The following is a 14,573-nucleotide window of genomic DNA, read 5'->3' as shown; positions in this document are numbered from 1 at the left end:
GTGTGTGTTTCCTAGTACTAGGGCTTGTGTGTGGGTTTGCTAGCACTGGGGCTGGATTCAGGGCCTGGATGTAGTCCCTTAGCTTTTAAGCTCCAGAGTGGTGCTCTACCACTTGTGCCATGGCTACTCGTCTGGTGTTTTGGTGGCTAACTGGAAATAAAAGAGTCTCACAAATTTCTCTGCCCAGGCTGGCTCTGAACTACCATCCTCAGGTCTCTGCTTTCTGAATAGCTAGGATTACAGGCATGAGCCACTGGTGCCAGCCTCGGCCCCCACTCATGAGGAAGTGAAGGATCTGGGAGGGGCCGGCTGGCTCAGAATCTCAAAAGGGGGCAGTGCTGTGTCTTCCCATAGGACTGCCTCTACAAAGTCAAGGCCGCAGAATCAGGGGCCAGAGCAAGGGCAGGCAGTGTAGCCCAGGGCTGTCTCACAATGCAGTTATGGGCTGGAGGCTTGGAGCAGGCCTGAGTCACTGCTTCAGTGCTGTCCTAGATGATGAGCTGTCCCCAAGCTGCCCAGCCCCTGTGGGACAGGTGGTATCTGTCAGAGCAAGGAAGGCCGCTTTTCTGAATGATCTTGACCTGCACCCCAGTAGCTGGCTGAACCTTTCCTCATCCCAGATGGGTGGATTCTCTCAGGAAGCTTCAAGAAACCACTGATGGGCTGGGAAGGTGGCTCAGTGGTAGAGTGCTTGCCTTGCATGCACGACGCCCTGGGTTCGATTCCTCAGCACCACATAGGCAGAAAAAAAAGCTGGAAGTGGCTCTGTGGCTCAAGTGGTAAGGCACTAGCCTTGAGCTGAAGAGCTGAGAGACAGTATCCAGGCCCTGAGTTCAGGCCCCATGACCGACCAAAAAAGCAAGGAAACCACTGATTTTCAGCAGAATGTGGTGGTGGTGTAGAGACCGGCAGTCCTCTTCCGCCCAGGCAGGCACTGGCTATGGGTGAGTCTCCTGCCTAGTGGCCTCGGACCCTGTTCCTAGGACCTGGTCATGAGACCACTGCTCTCCTTTCCTGTGAGGAGATGGAGGCTTCTCTTGCAAAGGCTGAGGCGCTGCCCGCAGATGCCGCGGCTGGGTGGGGAATGCCGGCTGCATCTGCTGCCGTGGGGACTGGTGCTGCACTTCTGCACTCGTGACCTGGGCTCAGTGGAACTACAAGAAACATCAGTTGGGCAGGGCCACGTGGCAATGAGCAGGCCTCTGGTGTGGGTGATTCTTCACAACCAGCCAGTGAGTGGACCGGCCCAGGGGGAGGGCCGGGGGGAGTGGGCACCAGGAGTCTGGCCATCCGAGGATGGGAACTTGGTTTCGCACCTAAGATTGAGGACTGATGATCCTGTCACCAAGAGGCCTTGGGCTGGTTGTGCTCCAGAGGCCTCAGCTGTCACTCCCACCTGCCCCTGCAGCTGGGCCCAGCCCTGTGTGCCTTGGTGCCTGTGTGCCTTGCCACACAGCACCTCTGAACACCAGGCTCTCTCCCCTGAAAACCAGACAACCCCAGACAACCACTGAGCCAGACAGCCAGCACCAGGAGACTGGTAAGGACTTGGGCCAAGCCTGAAAGAACAGGCTCCTGGGAGCCTCCGAGCTGTGGGGCTCCCCGTGTGTCCCTCCCTCCCCACGTGGTCCAGAGGGGAGCAGGCATAGCACAGGCTGGCGCAGCAAGGCCACCACAAGCAGGTCAACCTTTCCCAGACACTGCCACACGGACAGGAGCACAGGAAGTTTATTCTGCCTGTGAGCAGCACGAGGGAAGGGCACTTGAGAATGGACCCTGTGCCTTTAGAGAGCGGTCAATTCAATCAGGGGCTTTCCCTGAGATATGGCTTCTGCTTGGTCAAGACTACACGTGGCCCGTGATTAGACGTGGCCCACCCACAGGGAAGACGCCAGGGCGGGGAGGGCTCCACCTGAGCTTTTCTTTCTAGCTACAGCCACCAGCCCAGGCGAGACCAGGGCACTGCTCTGTGCTGACTTCCACTTCAGTCAAGGGTCAAAACAAAAGGATCTGCAAAAGCAACGGAGTGTCCTTAGCGACTCAGAGGCTGGAGTGGGAGGGCGCCATTAGGTTGATTGGACATGAAGGGCGGGGTCTGGCGGGAAGTTAGTATGCGAAGGGCCACGAGAGTGATTCCTAGAGTGTTAAGTCAACTGGAAAGTCTCCCCTACAAGACTCAGGCTAGTAGTGTTGATGCCGGGTGGTGTCTTTTCTTTGTGATGCTGGGGATGGAAGCCAGAACCTTAGACGTGCTAAGTATCTGCCCAAAGCAAGGTAGTTTCTTGCCAAGTATAAAGCAGAAGCTATCAATTCTATTGGATTTTATTTTTGGGGGGTGCATGAGATGAAACTCACTGTGTGCTTATTAAGCTTTCTGATATGAATTTTTCACTTTTAAGTTTTACAACAATGACATTTTGGTTCCACGTATGCATATATAGAATACTTTATTAGGGAGCCCAGGCTGGCCTGGAACTCTTGATCTTCTAGTCAGTCTCCTGCTGGGATTATAGACACGAACCACCACATCCGGCTTAGAACACATCTCTCTACAGAGTAGATGTTGGGAGTCTATCTGGAACCTAGGGCTGATCCCAGGTAAACAGGCTTTGTGGGCCACAGAGGCTTCAGCCTGGGCTCTTGGTGGGAGAGACTCACAGCTGGGTTTTCTATCTGACCACACAATGCCAGAAGCACCTGATCGCCCCCAGCGCTTGCTCACAGTCAGGAAAAACAGACATCATTGGGACAAACAGAATCCAGGACACACATGGGCTCTTAGACCCAGCCCAGCAATTACTGCGTGACAGAAGCCTACAGGAGTGTGATTCAGTGGGGCTGGGATTACAGAGGAATTACGCATAGTGATATGCAAACAGAAAATAAGTGTTACTGAAAATGGAAGGACAGCTGCCGGGGCGTCATGAACTCTTTCACCATCTCGTCGGTGACCTCCTTGCGCCGGGCCTGGTGCTCAGCGATGAGGGGCTGCAGGACATCTATCAGTGTCTTCTTGAGCTCGCCGGTGAGCATGGCTCCACTGGTGTAATCCTGTTCCAAGGAGTGGGAGGCCTGAGAGGCCGCTCCATGGCCCAGCCACACCCTCCCCAGACAGTCTGGGCTACTGTCGTTGCTTCTGTTCCTTACATGACATGTTTCATGTCTTTTTTTTTTGGTCTGGTCGTGGGGCCTGAACTCTGGGCCTGGGCGCTGTCCCTCAGCTCTTCAGCTCAAGGCTAGTGCTCTACCACTTGAGCCATAGAACCACTTCTGGCTTTTTTTTTTTCCTGTTTATGTGGTGCTGAGGAATCGAACCCAGGGCCTCATGCATGCAAGGCAAGCGCTCTACCACTGAGCCACCTTCTCAGCTCCAATGACATGTTTTTTAAAATGGTCAGGAGTTGGCTCTGCCCAGTAGCTGTGGCCTGCCCTGGACATAAGGGTCTCAGGGATTTTCCTGCCCAGACTGGCTTTGAACCATGACTCTCAGATCTCAGCTTCCTGAGTATTAGGATTACAGGCATGAGCCACCAGCACCCTGCTGGAGCTGCACTTCTTTTTTTGAGATAGGGTTTTACCACGAAGCCCAGGCTGGCCTGGACCTTGTGCTCCTCCCACCCCTGCCTCCCAAGTGCTAGAATTACAGTAGCACAACACTGTACCAGCACTGCCCATCAGAATTCTATTCGGTTGTAGTCTGTCTGAACTTTTTGCTATTACTGCTTCAAATGCTTCTTATGAGGTTTTTTTCTTTTCTTTTTTTTTTTTTTGGGTAGGTTGTGGCCTTTTCTTATTCTGCGTTATTTCTTATTGTGACTGTTTAGAAGATTCTAAGCAGGGGAAAGCCTGAGGCGATGGCCCTGAACTGTCTCAGCCTTTGTTCCATCGGCAGGAGGCTGCTCACTATGTGGGTGCTGGAAGCATTTGGCTCAGTCACCAGAGTAAGGCACAGCCAGTGCAACATGAGCTGCGGCAGCTCTGCTGGTGTCTTTAACTTACATTTCTCGTTTAATGTGTAAGATGAACTCCTACTCAGTTTGGTGCTGGTCCTGAGGCTTGAACCCATGGTATTGGGTGCCGTCCCTGAGCTTTTTTGCTTAAGACTAGTGCTCTACCACTTCAGCCACACCTCCACTTCTGGCATTTTGCAGGTTAATTGGAAATAAGAGTCTCATGGACTTTTCTGCCTCGGCTGGCTACAAACCGCGGACGTCAGATTTCAGTCTCTGAGTAGCTAAGGTTATGGGCATGAGGTGCCTTGCTGAAACCTTTATATTTTGTTAATAAATAGCAGTTTATATGTCCTCTTTTGTGAACTATCTCTTCATGGGATTCTTGGCCCATGTTTGAAAAATGTAAGTGCGTCAACTGAGTTTTATTAAAACTTTTTTTTTTTGCTGGTTGTGGGCACTGTTCTGAGTTCTTCAGCTCAAGGCTAGCACTCTACCACTTGAGCCATAGCACCCACTTCCAGCTTTTTCTGTATATGTGGTGCTGAGGAATCGAACCCAGGGCCTCATGCATGCAAGGCAAGCACTCTACCACTGAGCCACCTTCCCAGCCCTAAAAAAATTTTTTGAGACAAGGTCTCAACATATTACCCAGGCTAGCCTTGAACCCCTGGGCTCAGTCAATTCTCCTATCTCAGCCTCCTAAGAAGCTGGGGGCACAGGCTCTCACCACCATGCCCAGCTCCTCCTGCTCTTTCACCCTCCTTCAGCTGGATGCCTGGTCTTGAAGGCAGCAACTGAGAAGCTGAGTCAACATGAAAGGCCCAGGGCCAGGCCCAGTATCCCATCTCACCTTTCTGATCTGTTCCAGTTTGTCATCATCCTCTAGGAAGAAGGTCAGGTACATGAAAGACACATCCACGTCACAATTGCCCCCAAACTGCCTGTGTTCCTCCACGGTGTCTCTTCCTCCAGAAAATGCATGCTTGTTGACCTGTACAGCGCAGAAAGACTCATCAGTCCTGCCTCCTGCACCTGGAGGCTGGTGGCCAGGCATCTCCATGCGGACATCTTAGTTCAGGGGCAGATGTCGAGGATGCAGGTGGTAGGGGGCCTCAACTGTTTCCTCCACCAGGCCTGGTCTGTCAAGCAGCAGCAGGGCTCATGGCATGGTAGTAGGGGCCTGGGAGGAGGGAAGATTGGCCTCCATGCCCCTTAAAGGAGGAGAGGGTTTTTGGGTTTTTTTGGGTGTGTATTTGTGTGTGTGTCAGTCCTGGGTCTTGAACTCAGGGCTTAGACACTGTCCTTAAGGATTTTTTGCTCAAAGCTAGCACTCTACCACTTGAGAGATAACTCCACTTCCAGCTTTTTGGTTCTTTTTTTTTTTTTTTTTTTGGGTCCGGTCGTGGGGCCTGAACTCCGGGCCTGGGCGCTGTCCCTCAGCTCTTCAGCTCAAGGCTAGCGCTCTACCACTGGAGCCACAGTGCCACTTCCGGCTTTTTTCTTTTTGCTTATGTGGTGCTGTGGAATCGAACCCAGGGCCTCATGCATGCAAGGCAAGCGCTCTACCACTGGGCCACCTTCCCAGCCCTTTGGTTCTTTTTTTTTTTTTTTTTTTTTTTTTGTCGGTCGTGGGGCTTGAACTCTGGGCCTGGGCGCTGTCCCTCAGCTCTTCAGCTCAAGGCGAGCGCTCTACCACTTGAGCTACAGCGCCACTTCCGGTTTTCTGGTGGTTTATTGGAGATAGGAGTCTCACGGTCTCTCCTGCCCGGGCTGGCTTTGAACCGCGATCCTCAGATCTCAGCCTCCTGAGTAGCTAGGATTACAGGCGTGAGCCACCAGCGCCCGGCTGCCCTTTGGTTCTTAAGTAGAGGTAAGAGTCTCACAGACTTTCCTGCCCAGGCTGGCTTGGAACTGAAACACTCAGATCTGAGCCTCCTGACCAGTTAGGATAGGCAGACAATTTAAAACCTAACACTGACTGGGCAGAGATTTAAGGAACCATCAGAAACGTTCCTATAATGAACTTCATGAAAAGGGTGAGCCACAGCAGAGAGTGTTGAGCAAAGAGAGTGGCTAATCACCCCGCCTCAACACAGTCCTGAGAACATGGCTAGCGAAGGGAGCAGAGCTCAGCCAGTAGGAGGAGGCAGGAAGGGAAGGGCTCTACTTCAAAACAGGCAAGCTTCAGGGGCTGAAGAACACTCAGAAACCAACACAGTAGAGCCTGGCAAGGAAACCACACACCTCTGGTCCTAGCACTCAGGAAGGTGAGCCTAGGAGTTCCAGACCAGCCCATGTCTCAAAACAGACAAAATAAGAAGTAAGAAACCCGAGGCTGATGGCTTACATCTATAAGCCTAGCTACTCAGGAGGCTAAGATCTGAGGATCAATGTGCCAAGCCAGCCTGGGCACACAAATCCAAGAGACTTTTTCTCTAACCAGCAAAAAGCTGGAGGTGGAGGTGTGGCTCAAGTGGTAGAGCTTTGAGTGAAAAAGCTAAGGGTCAGTGCCCTGGTCTTGAGTTTGAGTTCCAGTACTAGCACACACACACAAAAAAACCCCAAGCCCGGAACTAACGAAATGTATTTTAGGAAACATTGAAGAATGGTTCCTGGGAGAAATTAAGCCAACCTAGTACTTAAAAATATCATCCTGTTTCTATTTTGTTTTTCAGTGGAGGAAAGGGCAGGTAGTGTTCACATTCATTCATTCTGAGTTACTTGGCAAGTTTTCCAAAAAGCTCCCAGAGTGGATTACTAAGTGACCACCTCCGCTCTTCTTGCCACAGCAGATGAGTGCTAGGGGCAAAGTCTTCAGGACTTTGCTGAAGGCCCTGCTCCCTTTCTGGAGTACTACTAACCCATGAGTCAGAGAGAGCTGAAGCTGAGCTGTGGGTAAAGCATGGCTGGGTGTGGTGGTGGGTCTGAAAGACGGAAGGCTACAGTGAAAGTTTGCTTCACTATCCTTAATTAAGTACAAAGCTAAGGCAGAGGCTGTAGGTTCAATCCCCAGCAACCCCTAAAAAAGAAACCAGTGCTAGAATGTGAGAAAGGCACCATGTTAGGGAAGACTGAGGATGCGGTGCCAGGCTCTAGGATGCCAAATGGGGCCAAAGTATGGCTCAGTGGTAGAGTGCCTGACTTGCCTAGAATGGTGAGGCCTGAGGATTATTTGGTACCACGAAACAAGGAGCCAGGACCAAAGTCTACAGCATGGTGCCAGATGTGAGGGAGGCGGTCATGGTCGCACAGCACAGAGTGCCTGCCCCTGGAGCTCCATGCAGCACAGCCATGACAAACATCTTATCCCCATCAACCCTGAGACCCACACTTTGCTTTCTCCCTTACCAGTAAAGTGAGTAAGGCACAGTGTGTCAAGAGCCTGTTATACATGGAGGGAGTGGTGGCACTCCCTGCCCTCCTGGCTCCTGGTAGAGCTAAAGAGCCATGAGTTGGGCCCCAGTGACGCACACCTATAATCCTAGCTACTAAGGAGGCTGAGATCACAGATGTGGTTCAAAGCCAACCTGGGCAGGAAACTGTGAGATTTTTTTTTTTTTTTTGGTTGGTCGTGGGGCTTGAACTCTGGGCCTGGGTGGTGTCCCTCAGCTGTTCAGCTCAAGGCTAGTGCTCTACTACTTGAACTATAGCACTGCTTCCAATTTTCTGGTGGTTTATTGGAGATAAGAATCTCACAGAGGGGCTGGGAAGGTGGCTCAGTGGTAGAGTGCTTGCCTTGCATGCATGAGGCCCTGGGTTCGATTCCTCAGCACCACATAAGCAAAAAGAAAAAGGCCAGAAGTGGCGCTGTGGCTCAAGTGGTAGAGCGCTAGCCTTGAGCTGAAGAGCTGAGGGACAGCGCCCAGGCCCAGAGTTCAGGCCCCACGACCGGACCCAAAAAAAAAAAAAAAGAGTCTCACAGATTTGGGGCTGGGAAGGTAGCTCAGTGGTAGAGTTCTTGCCCTGAATGCATGAGGCCCTGATTTCAATTCCTCAGCACCACTTAAGCAGATAAAGCTGGAAGTGGTGCTGTGGCTCAAGTGGTAGAGCACTAAGATTTGAGCTGAGCTGGGAAGGTGGCTCAGTGGTAGAGCGCTTGCCTTGCATGCCTGAGGCCCTGGGTTCGATTCCTCAGCATCACATAACACAAAAAGAAAAAAAGCCGGAAGTAGCGCTGTGGCTCAAGTGGTAGAGCGCTAGCCTTGAGCTGAAGAGCTGAGGGACAGCGCCCAGGCCCAGACTCCACGACCAGACCAAAAAAAAAAAAAAAGATTTGAGCTGAGGGACAGCGCCCAGGCCCAGAGTCTCACGGACTTTTCTGCCTGGGCTGGCTTTGAACTGCGATCTTCAGATCTCAGCCTCCCGAGTAGCTAGAATTACGGGCATGAGCCACTGGCACCTGGATCTGTGAAATTCTAAGCTCCAATTAGGCTCTGTGAGATTCTTTTTTTTTTTTTTTGTTGGTCGTGGGGCTTGAACTCTGGGCCTGGGCGCTGTCCCTCAGTTATTCAGCTCAAGGCGAGCGCTCTACCACTTGAGCTACAGCGCTACTTCTGGTTTTCTGGTGGTTTATTGGAGATAGGAGTCTCACGGTCTCTCCTGCCCGGGCTGGCTTTGAACCGCGATCCTCAGATCTCAGCCTCCTGAGTAACTAGGATTACAGGCGAGAGCCACCAGCACCCAGCAAAGTTTTTTTTTTTTTTTTTGTCGGTCGTGGGGCTTGAACTCTGGGCCTGGGCGCTGTCCCTCAGCTATTCAGCTCAAGGCGAGCGCTCTACCACTTGAGCTACAGCGCCACTTCCTCTGTGAGATTTTATCTCCAATTAATTACCAAAAAGCTGGGAATGTTGCTGTGCATCAAAGTGGTAGAGCACTAGTCTTGAGCACAAAAGTTTAGGGACGGTGCCGAGGCCCCGAGTTCAAGCCTTAGCACACATGTACACATACACAAAAGCTATGAGTGCTATCTTCCAGGCTCCTGGTGGTGCTAGAGAGCCATGGGTGCTGGTGGGGACTGAGGGCCTGACTCACAGGAAACAGGGGAAATGGGCTTGGGACAGAAGGGTGGAGCAGGCTAGGTGCTGGGATTCAGAATAATGCTAGCAAGAACAAAGATGGTGAACGAGGGAGACACACACCCAAATCAAAGTGTCTGTGTGCCTAGACAGGGGAGCCAGCCTGGACTCCTGACCCTCTGGGAGAGGATAGTCATCAGAAGTGAGCAACATATGTTCTGCAGAAAAGGGGGCTGTGCCTTTAAAACCACTGCTGTGGAAGGCCCCACGTGGCAGCCTAGAAGAGGAGCATTTCAGCTTGCAGTGCACACTGCCTACCTGTCACTTTCCAAACTAAAACCTTAAGCTCATGCCAGCCCTGTCTCCAGGTGGTGAAGCCAGAGTGACTTCCCATTTCCTACACAATGCCTGACAGCCCAGGTGTTTTTCTGAGAGATGGGAAGCTTTGTCCGAATATTTTGTCTAGTACAGAGTTCCTTAGACCTGAGTGAGGACCCTCCTGAGTGGTAGGAGTGACTTGTTTCAAGCCCCATTTTTGTTTTGTCCAGCACTGGAGCTTGAACTCAAGAGCTCTACACTCTTTCTTAGCTGGCACTCTACCTCATGAGCCACATCTCCACTTCTGGCTTCTTGCTGGTTAATTAAGAGATAAGAGTCTCTTGAACTTTTTTGCTTGGGCTTCATATCTAAGTCTCCTAGGCAGCTAGGATTACAGGTGTGAGCCACTGGTACCATTTTCCAGCCTTTTTGATCCCACCTGAGTTGCTATGAATGAGGTAACTGTTGGGGCACCTACACTGCCTCAGGGTGGGGCCAGTCACCAGGAAGACCAGGTGATGAGAGGAGTAGAGGTCTGGAAACCCTGCCTCACTCACTACCTAAGGAGGGTTGGGGAGCTGGAGATGAAGGTCAGTAAAAACTCCTGGAGCTGGGTGCTGTGGTGCATGCCTACAATCCTTGCATTCAGGAGGCTGAGACATGAAGATAGCAAATTCCATGCTGATCTGGGCTTCTTTGGGAGAGACTGTCTTAGAAAAATGTCCAAAACAAACAAACTCCTGGATGTGGGTTGTGTTTCTTTTTTTTTTTTTTTTGGTCAGTCGTGGGGCTTGATCTCTGGGCTTGGGCGCTGTCCCTGCACTCTTCAGCTCAAGGCAAGCGCTCTACCGCCGCTTGAGCCACAGCGCCACTTCCGGTTTTCTAGTGGTTTATTGGAGGTAAGAGTCTCACGGACTTTCCTGCTTGGGCTGACTTTGAACAACGATCCTCAGATCTCAGCCTCCTGAGTAGCTAGGATTACAGGTGTGAGTCACCGGCGCCCGGCTGTGGATTGCGTTTCTTTGCTACTCTAAACATAAAAGTTCTTGTCCAGAATGCATGGAGCAGGGCTGGGAAGGTGGCTCAGTGGTAGAGTGCTTGCCTTGCATGAGGCTCTGGGCTCGATTCCTCAGCACCACATAAGCAGAAAAAGCCAGAAGTGGCACTGTAGCTCAAGTGGCAGAATGTTAGCCTTGAGCTGAAGAGCTGAGGGACAGTGCCCAGGCTCAGAGTTCAGGCCTGAAGACTGACAAAAAAACCCCCAAAAAACAAAAAACAGAATGCATGGAGTTGGACTTATGCACTGCTCTGCCTGGTCACCTCTCTACCTGGCTGTTCTCCACAGCAAGAAGATGAACAGGTTTCCCTGAGAAGGGGTTGCAGGAATTCTGGTTCATAGCTGGCTGGTTGGAAATTCCAAGGCTCCCGCTGGTACTAAGCAAATGTTCCTGGGGTATAGATAACTTTACAAAACAATCCAGGCATTTGTGGCTTGAGTGGTAGACTGCCTGTTAAGCAAGCAAGCTGAGCAGGCTTGAGGCATGGAATTTAAATCCTAGTACCTCAAAACAGGAACAAAAACCTTCTCAAACATATAGCAACTTCTCTGCTGGCAAGTCCCTCTCCCCTCTAGTACTTCCTGCTCTGGAAGGTTCAGCCAAAAGTGAAAGAGAAAGAAAAATCCCCGATTACACCAGCTCCCAAGCCAGGGGAAGAGCAGTGGAGGCCACTTTCTGAAGGTCTGGGTTATAAAAAGTCCCCATTGTCAACCAGAACTTGTTTGGGACTTTCCAGAAGGGCTGGAGAAGGGTGGTGACTCTCAGATGGCTCTATTACTTGTCTCAGATGCACCTTCTGCAATCTTCCAAAGCACAAACACATAGTAGGAGCCAAAGGTGACATCAGTAGTTATACAGATTTATGCAACCATTAAGAGTTACGTGTATGCTAGCTAGCCGCTCAGCACTTAACCACAGATCAGGCCCTGAAAAATAATGAAAGAAAAGCTAATCTTTATGTCTAGCTTTCCTAGTGACTTGCAATTATCTACCAAGTGTCTGAGGTACACTCAGCAGGGTGCAGAGACACTGGTGGCTCATGCTGTCCCCAAAAGACAGTTCTCTCTGGAGAACAGAGGCCTGGCCTCAGCAAGGGCTGCTCTTGCCAGAGAGATGCGCTCTGAGTTTCTGGTGCGAACTAGGCCAAGATGATAATTCCCCTCAGGCTCATAGCAGAGGCAATAGCATCACCAGGTACCAGGAGGAAGAATGAAGAACAGAAAACACAAGCAAGGCACTTTACCTGGTGTCTGGTTCTCAGACATAGAGGCAAATCCTTTCAGTGTTGGGTTTTTTGGGCTGTTACCAGAATTTAAACGCAGGGCCTCATATTCACTGGCCTACTGGCTTATGGTGGGTGTTCACTTGAGCCATGCCTCCAATCCATTTTTGCTAGTTAATTGGAAATGGAGTCTCACAGACTTCTGCCTGTGCTGGCTTTGAACTGTAATCCTCTAGTTCTTAGCCTCCTGAGTAGCGAGGACTATAGGCATGAGGCACCATAGTGAGAGCTGAGGCGGGCACTGGTGGCATTTCTATTGCCTGAGCACATCGTCATTAATTATGACTAAGGAAATTGCCAGGGCTTTGCTTCCAGAACAAAGTGTTGGTACAAAAGAAAATAAAACTTCAGATTTTTATCCTAACAAAATGGAGTATTAACAGTGAAATAAATCATCTCTACCACCTCAGGTCTCAAATTCATCCACCGTGTGGGAACCTGGCTGCTAGCTGTGGACCAGAGCACTGGTGAATGTGTGTGTGTATAGGTGCACACACGTGTCCACACAGACATCTGCTCCTGTGGGTGAAGACTGCTTACCTTGGTCTTGATCTGCTTAGCAGTGTCAGTGAGGAAGATGGAAGAGTTGGGGTCGCTGGCACTCATCTTGGTCTGGGCACCCTGCAGGGCTGGGAAGAAGGTCGAATGCAGCAGGGCTGGTTTAGGATAGTTGATCCTGGGGGCGACGTCCCTTGTCATCCTAAAGTAAGGGTCCTGTGGGGAGGAGAGCCTAAATGAGGATACTGAATCAGGGCCGCTTTGGCCAGTGAGCGGCTCCAGAGGATTTTGGAGGAAACTCTCAGGTTCCCCTCTCCCTCCAGCACTACACCCCTCTCCATCACTGATGGAGTCCGGCAAAACTGTTGCCAGCCCCAGTTCTAGTCCAGACCTGGTCAATGGCACAGGGGATGAGGCACTGGATGTCCGCCCGGTCTCGGAAGATCTGGGGGAATGAGTTGCTGAAGGAGGGAGCGGCCTGGACCGCAGGAAAACTGATCTTCCCTGAAAGGAAGGAAAAATGGTTTCACATACAAGGCCACCTGCTGTTCTCAAATAATTAGCCCACTGAAAAGAATGGGCAAGAAAAGGTCTTTCCCTGTTGCAAAAGGAGTATTAGAGAAAAACTGAAAATACAGAAAGGGAGAGAAAAATCAGGTGCCCAGGGCTGGAAATGTGTCTTAGTGGTAGAGTGCTTGCCTAGCATGCATAAAGCGCTTGGTTTGATTCCTCAGTACCATGTAAACAGAAAAAGCTGAAAGTGGCACTGTGGCTCAGTGGTAGAGTGCTGGCTTTGAGCAAAAAACCCTCAGGGACAGTGCCCAGGCCCTGAGTTTAAACTCCAGGACTGTCAAAAAAAAAAAAAAAAGTAAAAAAATTAAAAACAAAATAAAATCAGGAGCCCAGATTTGTACGTGTTTGCTCTCTACATTTCCCTTTATGTACTTTGGCTGCAATAACAACTGGTATTTCTCTTGCCCTTTTACTTGGTAATATTTACACACTTGTTTATTTTGGTGGTAGTAGGGTTTGAACTCAGGGCCTTAAACACATGGGCCATATTCTAGTCCCCTCCCAAGCTGTCATTAAACAATGTATCAGTTCTGGCTATTGAGCTGTTCTGACTGGGTATTCCAGCTTTTTATTTTTGAGACAGGACTCCATCGGTAGCCTAGGCTGGCTTTGTATTTAGAATCCTCCTGCCTCAGTCTCCCAACGGAGACTATGTCCGATTAGGACACTAACTACAATGATTTGTTGTTGTTGTTCAGGTTCCCCCCCCCCTTTTTTTGGGTCCAGTCGTGGGGCCTGAACTCTGGGCCTGGGCGCTGTCCCTCAGCTCTTCATCTCAAGGCTAGCACTCTACCACTTGAGCCACAGCGTCACTTCTGGCTTTTTTCTTTTTGCTTATGTGGTGCTGAGGAATCGAACCCAGGGCCTCATGCATGCAAGGCAAGCGCTCTACCACTGAGCCACCTTCCCAACCCCTCAGGTTCCTTTTCTTTTTCAAAGCAATAGAGATTAAACCCAGAGTCTTGTGCTTGGTGTATCTGCCACCTGAGCTATACCCCTGTCCTTTTTATTTATTTCATTTTTGAGACAAAAGCTCACTAACTTGGCACTGGCTGACCTCCAATTCTCCCTCCTCCTGCCTGTGCCTCCTGGATAGCTGCAGTTATGGGAGAGCACTGCCATACCCAGCTTGTTTCTGATTTTTCCTCCTGGTGGGACTGGGGTTGAACTCAGGGCTTTGAGGCAGCTAGGCAGAACTTGGGCCCTTGCACTTGCTAGGCCGGTGCTATACCATTTCAGTTGTGCCACCAGTTCTTTTTGCTTTAGCTATTTTTGGGTTAGAGCTCCTGTTTATGCCTGGAATGGCCTAGACTTTGATCTATCTGGGCATCTGGGACACCCAGGTATGCACTACCATGCACAGCTATTGGTTGTCAACTGGCCTGGAACTCTAATCCTTTCAAGTTCTGCCTCCTAAGTAGCTGAGATTATAGGTGTGTTTCTGATCCCTTGAAGCCCTTTCATCTATAAAACTAAGCTCCTCTTGTCTGATCACCTGCACATTCATCCTGTACTGTGAAATGAAATACTGCCTGATTCTAGAGTAAAAAACGAAGTCCTTTAACATCATTAAACTCAATCATTGGGTATTGTTCTCTGACAGTGTTTTGTACCACTTCAGAAGAGACATCTAGTTTCTAGGATTCTCAACTGTGCCAAGACCGGGCAGGAGCTGCCTAGGCCCCCAGCACCAGCGTGGAAGGGTCAGGGCAGTGGTGGCCTTTTCCAGGCTCTGTCTAAGGCTCTGCACTCAAGGGCTTCCCGGAGCTCTTTATTCCTCACAGCTCTAGGGAGAAGCTCCTTGTCCAAACGTACAAACGTGTATGGTCAGGCTCAGATTATGTTGCTTGACAACTTGGCATGCATCGGGCAAGTG

General features: G+C 50.5%; 1 protein-coding gene across 2 annotated transcripts in view; it reads right to left on the bottom strand.

The window, feature by feature from the left end:
- Nucleotides 1–1,709: 1,709 nt before the first annotated feature.
- Wars1 (tryptophanyl-tRNA synthetase 1) overlaps nucleotides 1,710–14,573 on the bottom strand; it is a 38,064-nt gene continuing 25,200 nt past the window's right edge. For both annotated transcript variants that reach the window (XM_069997577.1, XM_069997576.1), the window contains exons 8-11: nucleotides 12,516–12,628; nucleotides 12,167–12,340; nucleotides 4,804–4,944; nucleotides 1,710–3,051 (exon numbers count right to left, since the gene is read on the bottom strand). In XM_069997577.1, the coding sequence (XP_069853678.1) occupies nucleotides 2,890–3,051; nucleotides 4,804–4,944; nucleotides 12,167–12,340; nucleotides 12,516–12,628 (590 nt within the window). In that variant the 3' untranslated portion in view covers nucleotides 1,710–2,889. The remainder of the gene's footprint in view (nucleotides 3,052–4,803; nucleotides 4,945–12,166; nucleotides 12,341–12,515; nucleotides 12,629–14,573) is intronic.

Source organism: Dipodomys merriami, unplaced genomic scaffold (assembly GCF_024711535.1).
Source record: "Dipodomys merriami isolate MVZ:Mamm:240054 unplaced genomic scaffold, mDipMer1.0.p SCAF_50, whole genome shotgun sequence".
NCBI lineage: Eukaryota > Metazoa > Chordata > Mammalia > Rodentia > Heteromyidae > Dipodomys > Dipodomys merriami.
The sequence above is the reverse complement of the archived record's forward strand: the minus strand, read 5'-3'. Positions and strand labels throughout refer to the sequence as shown.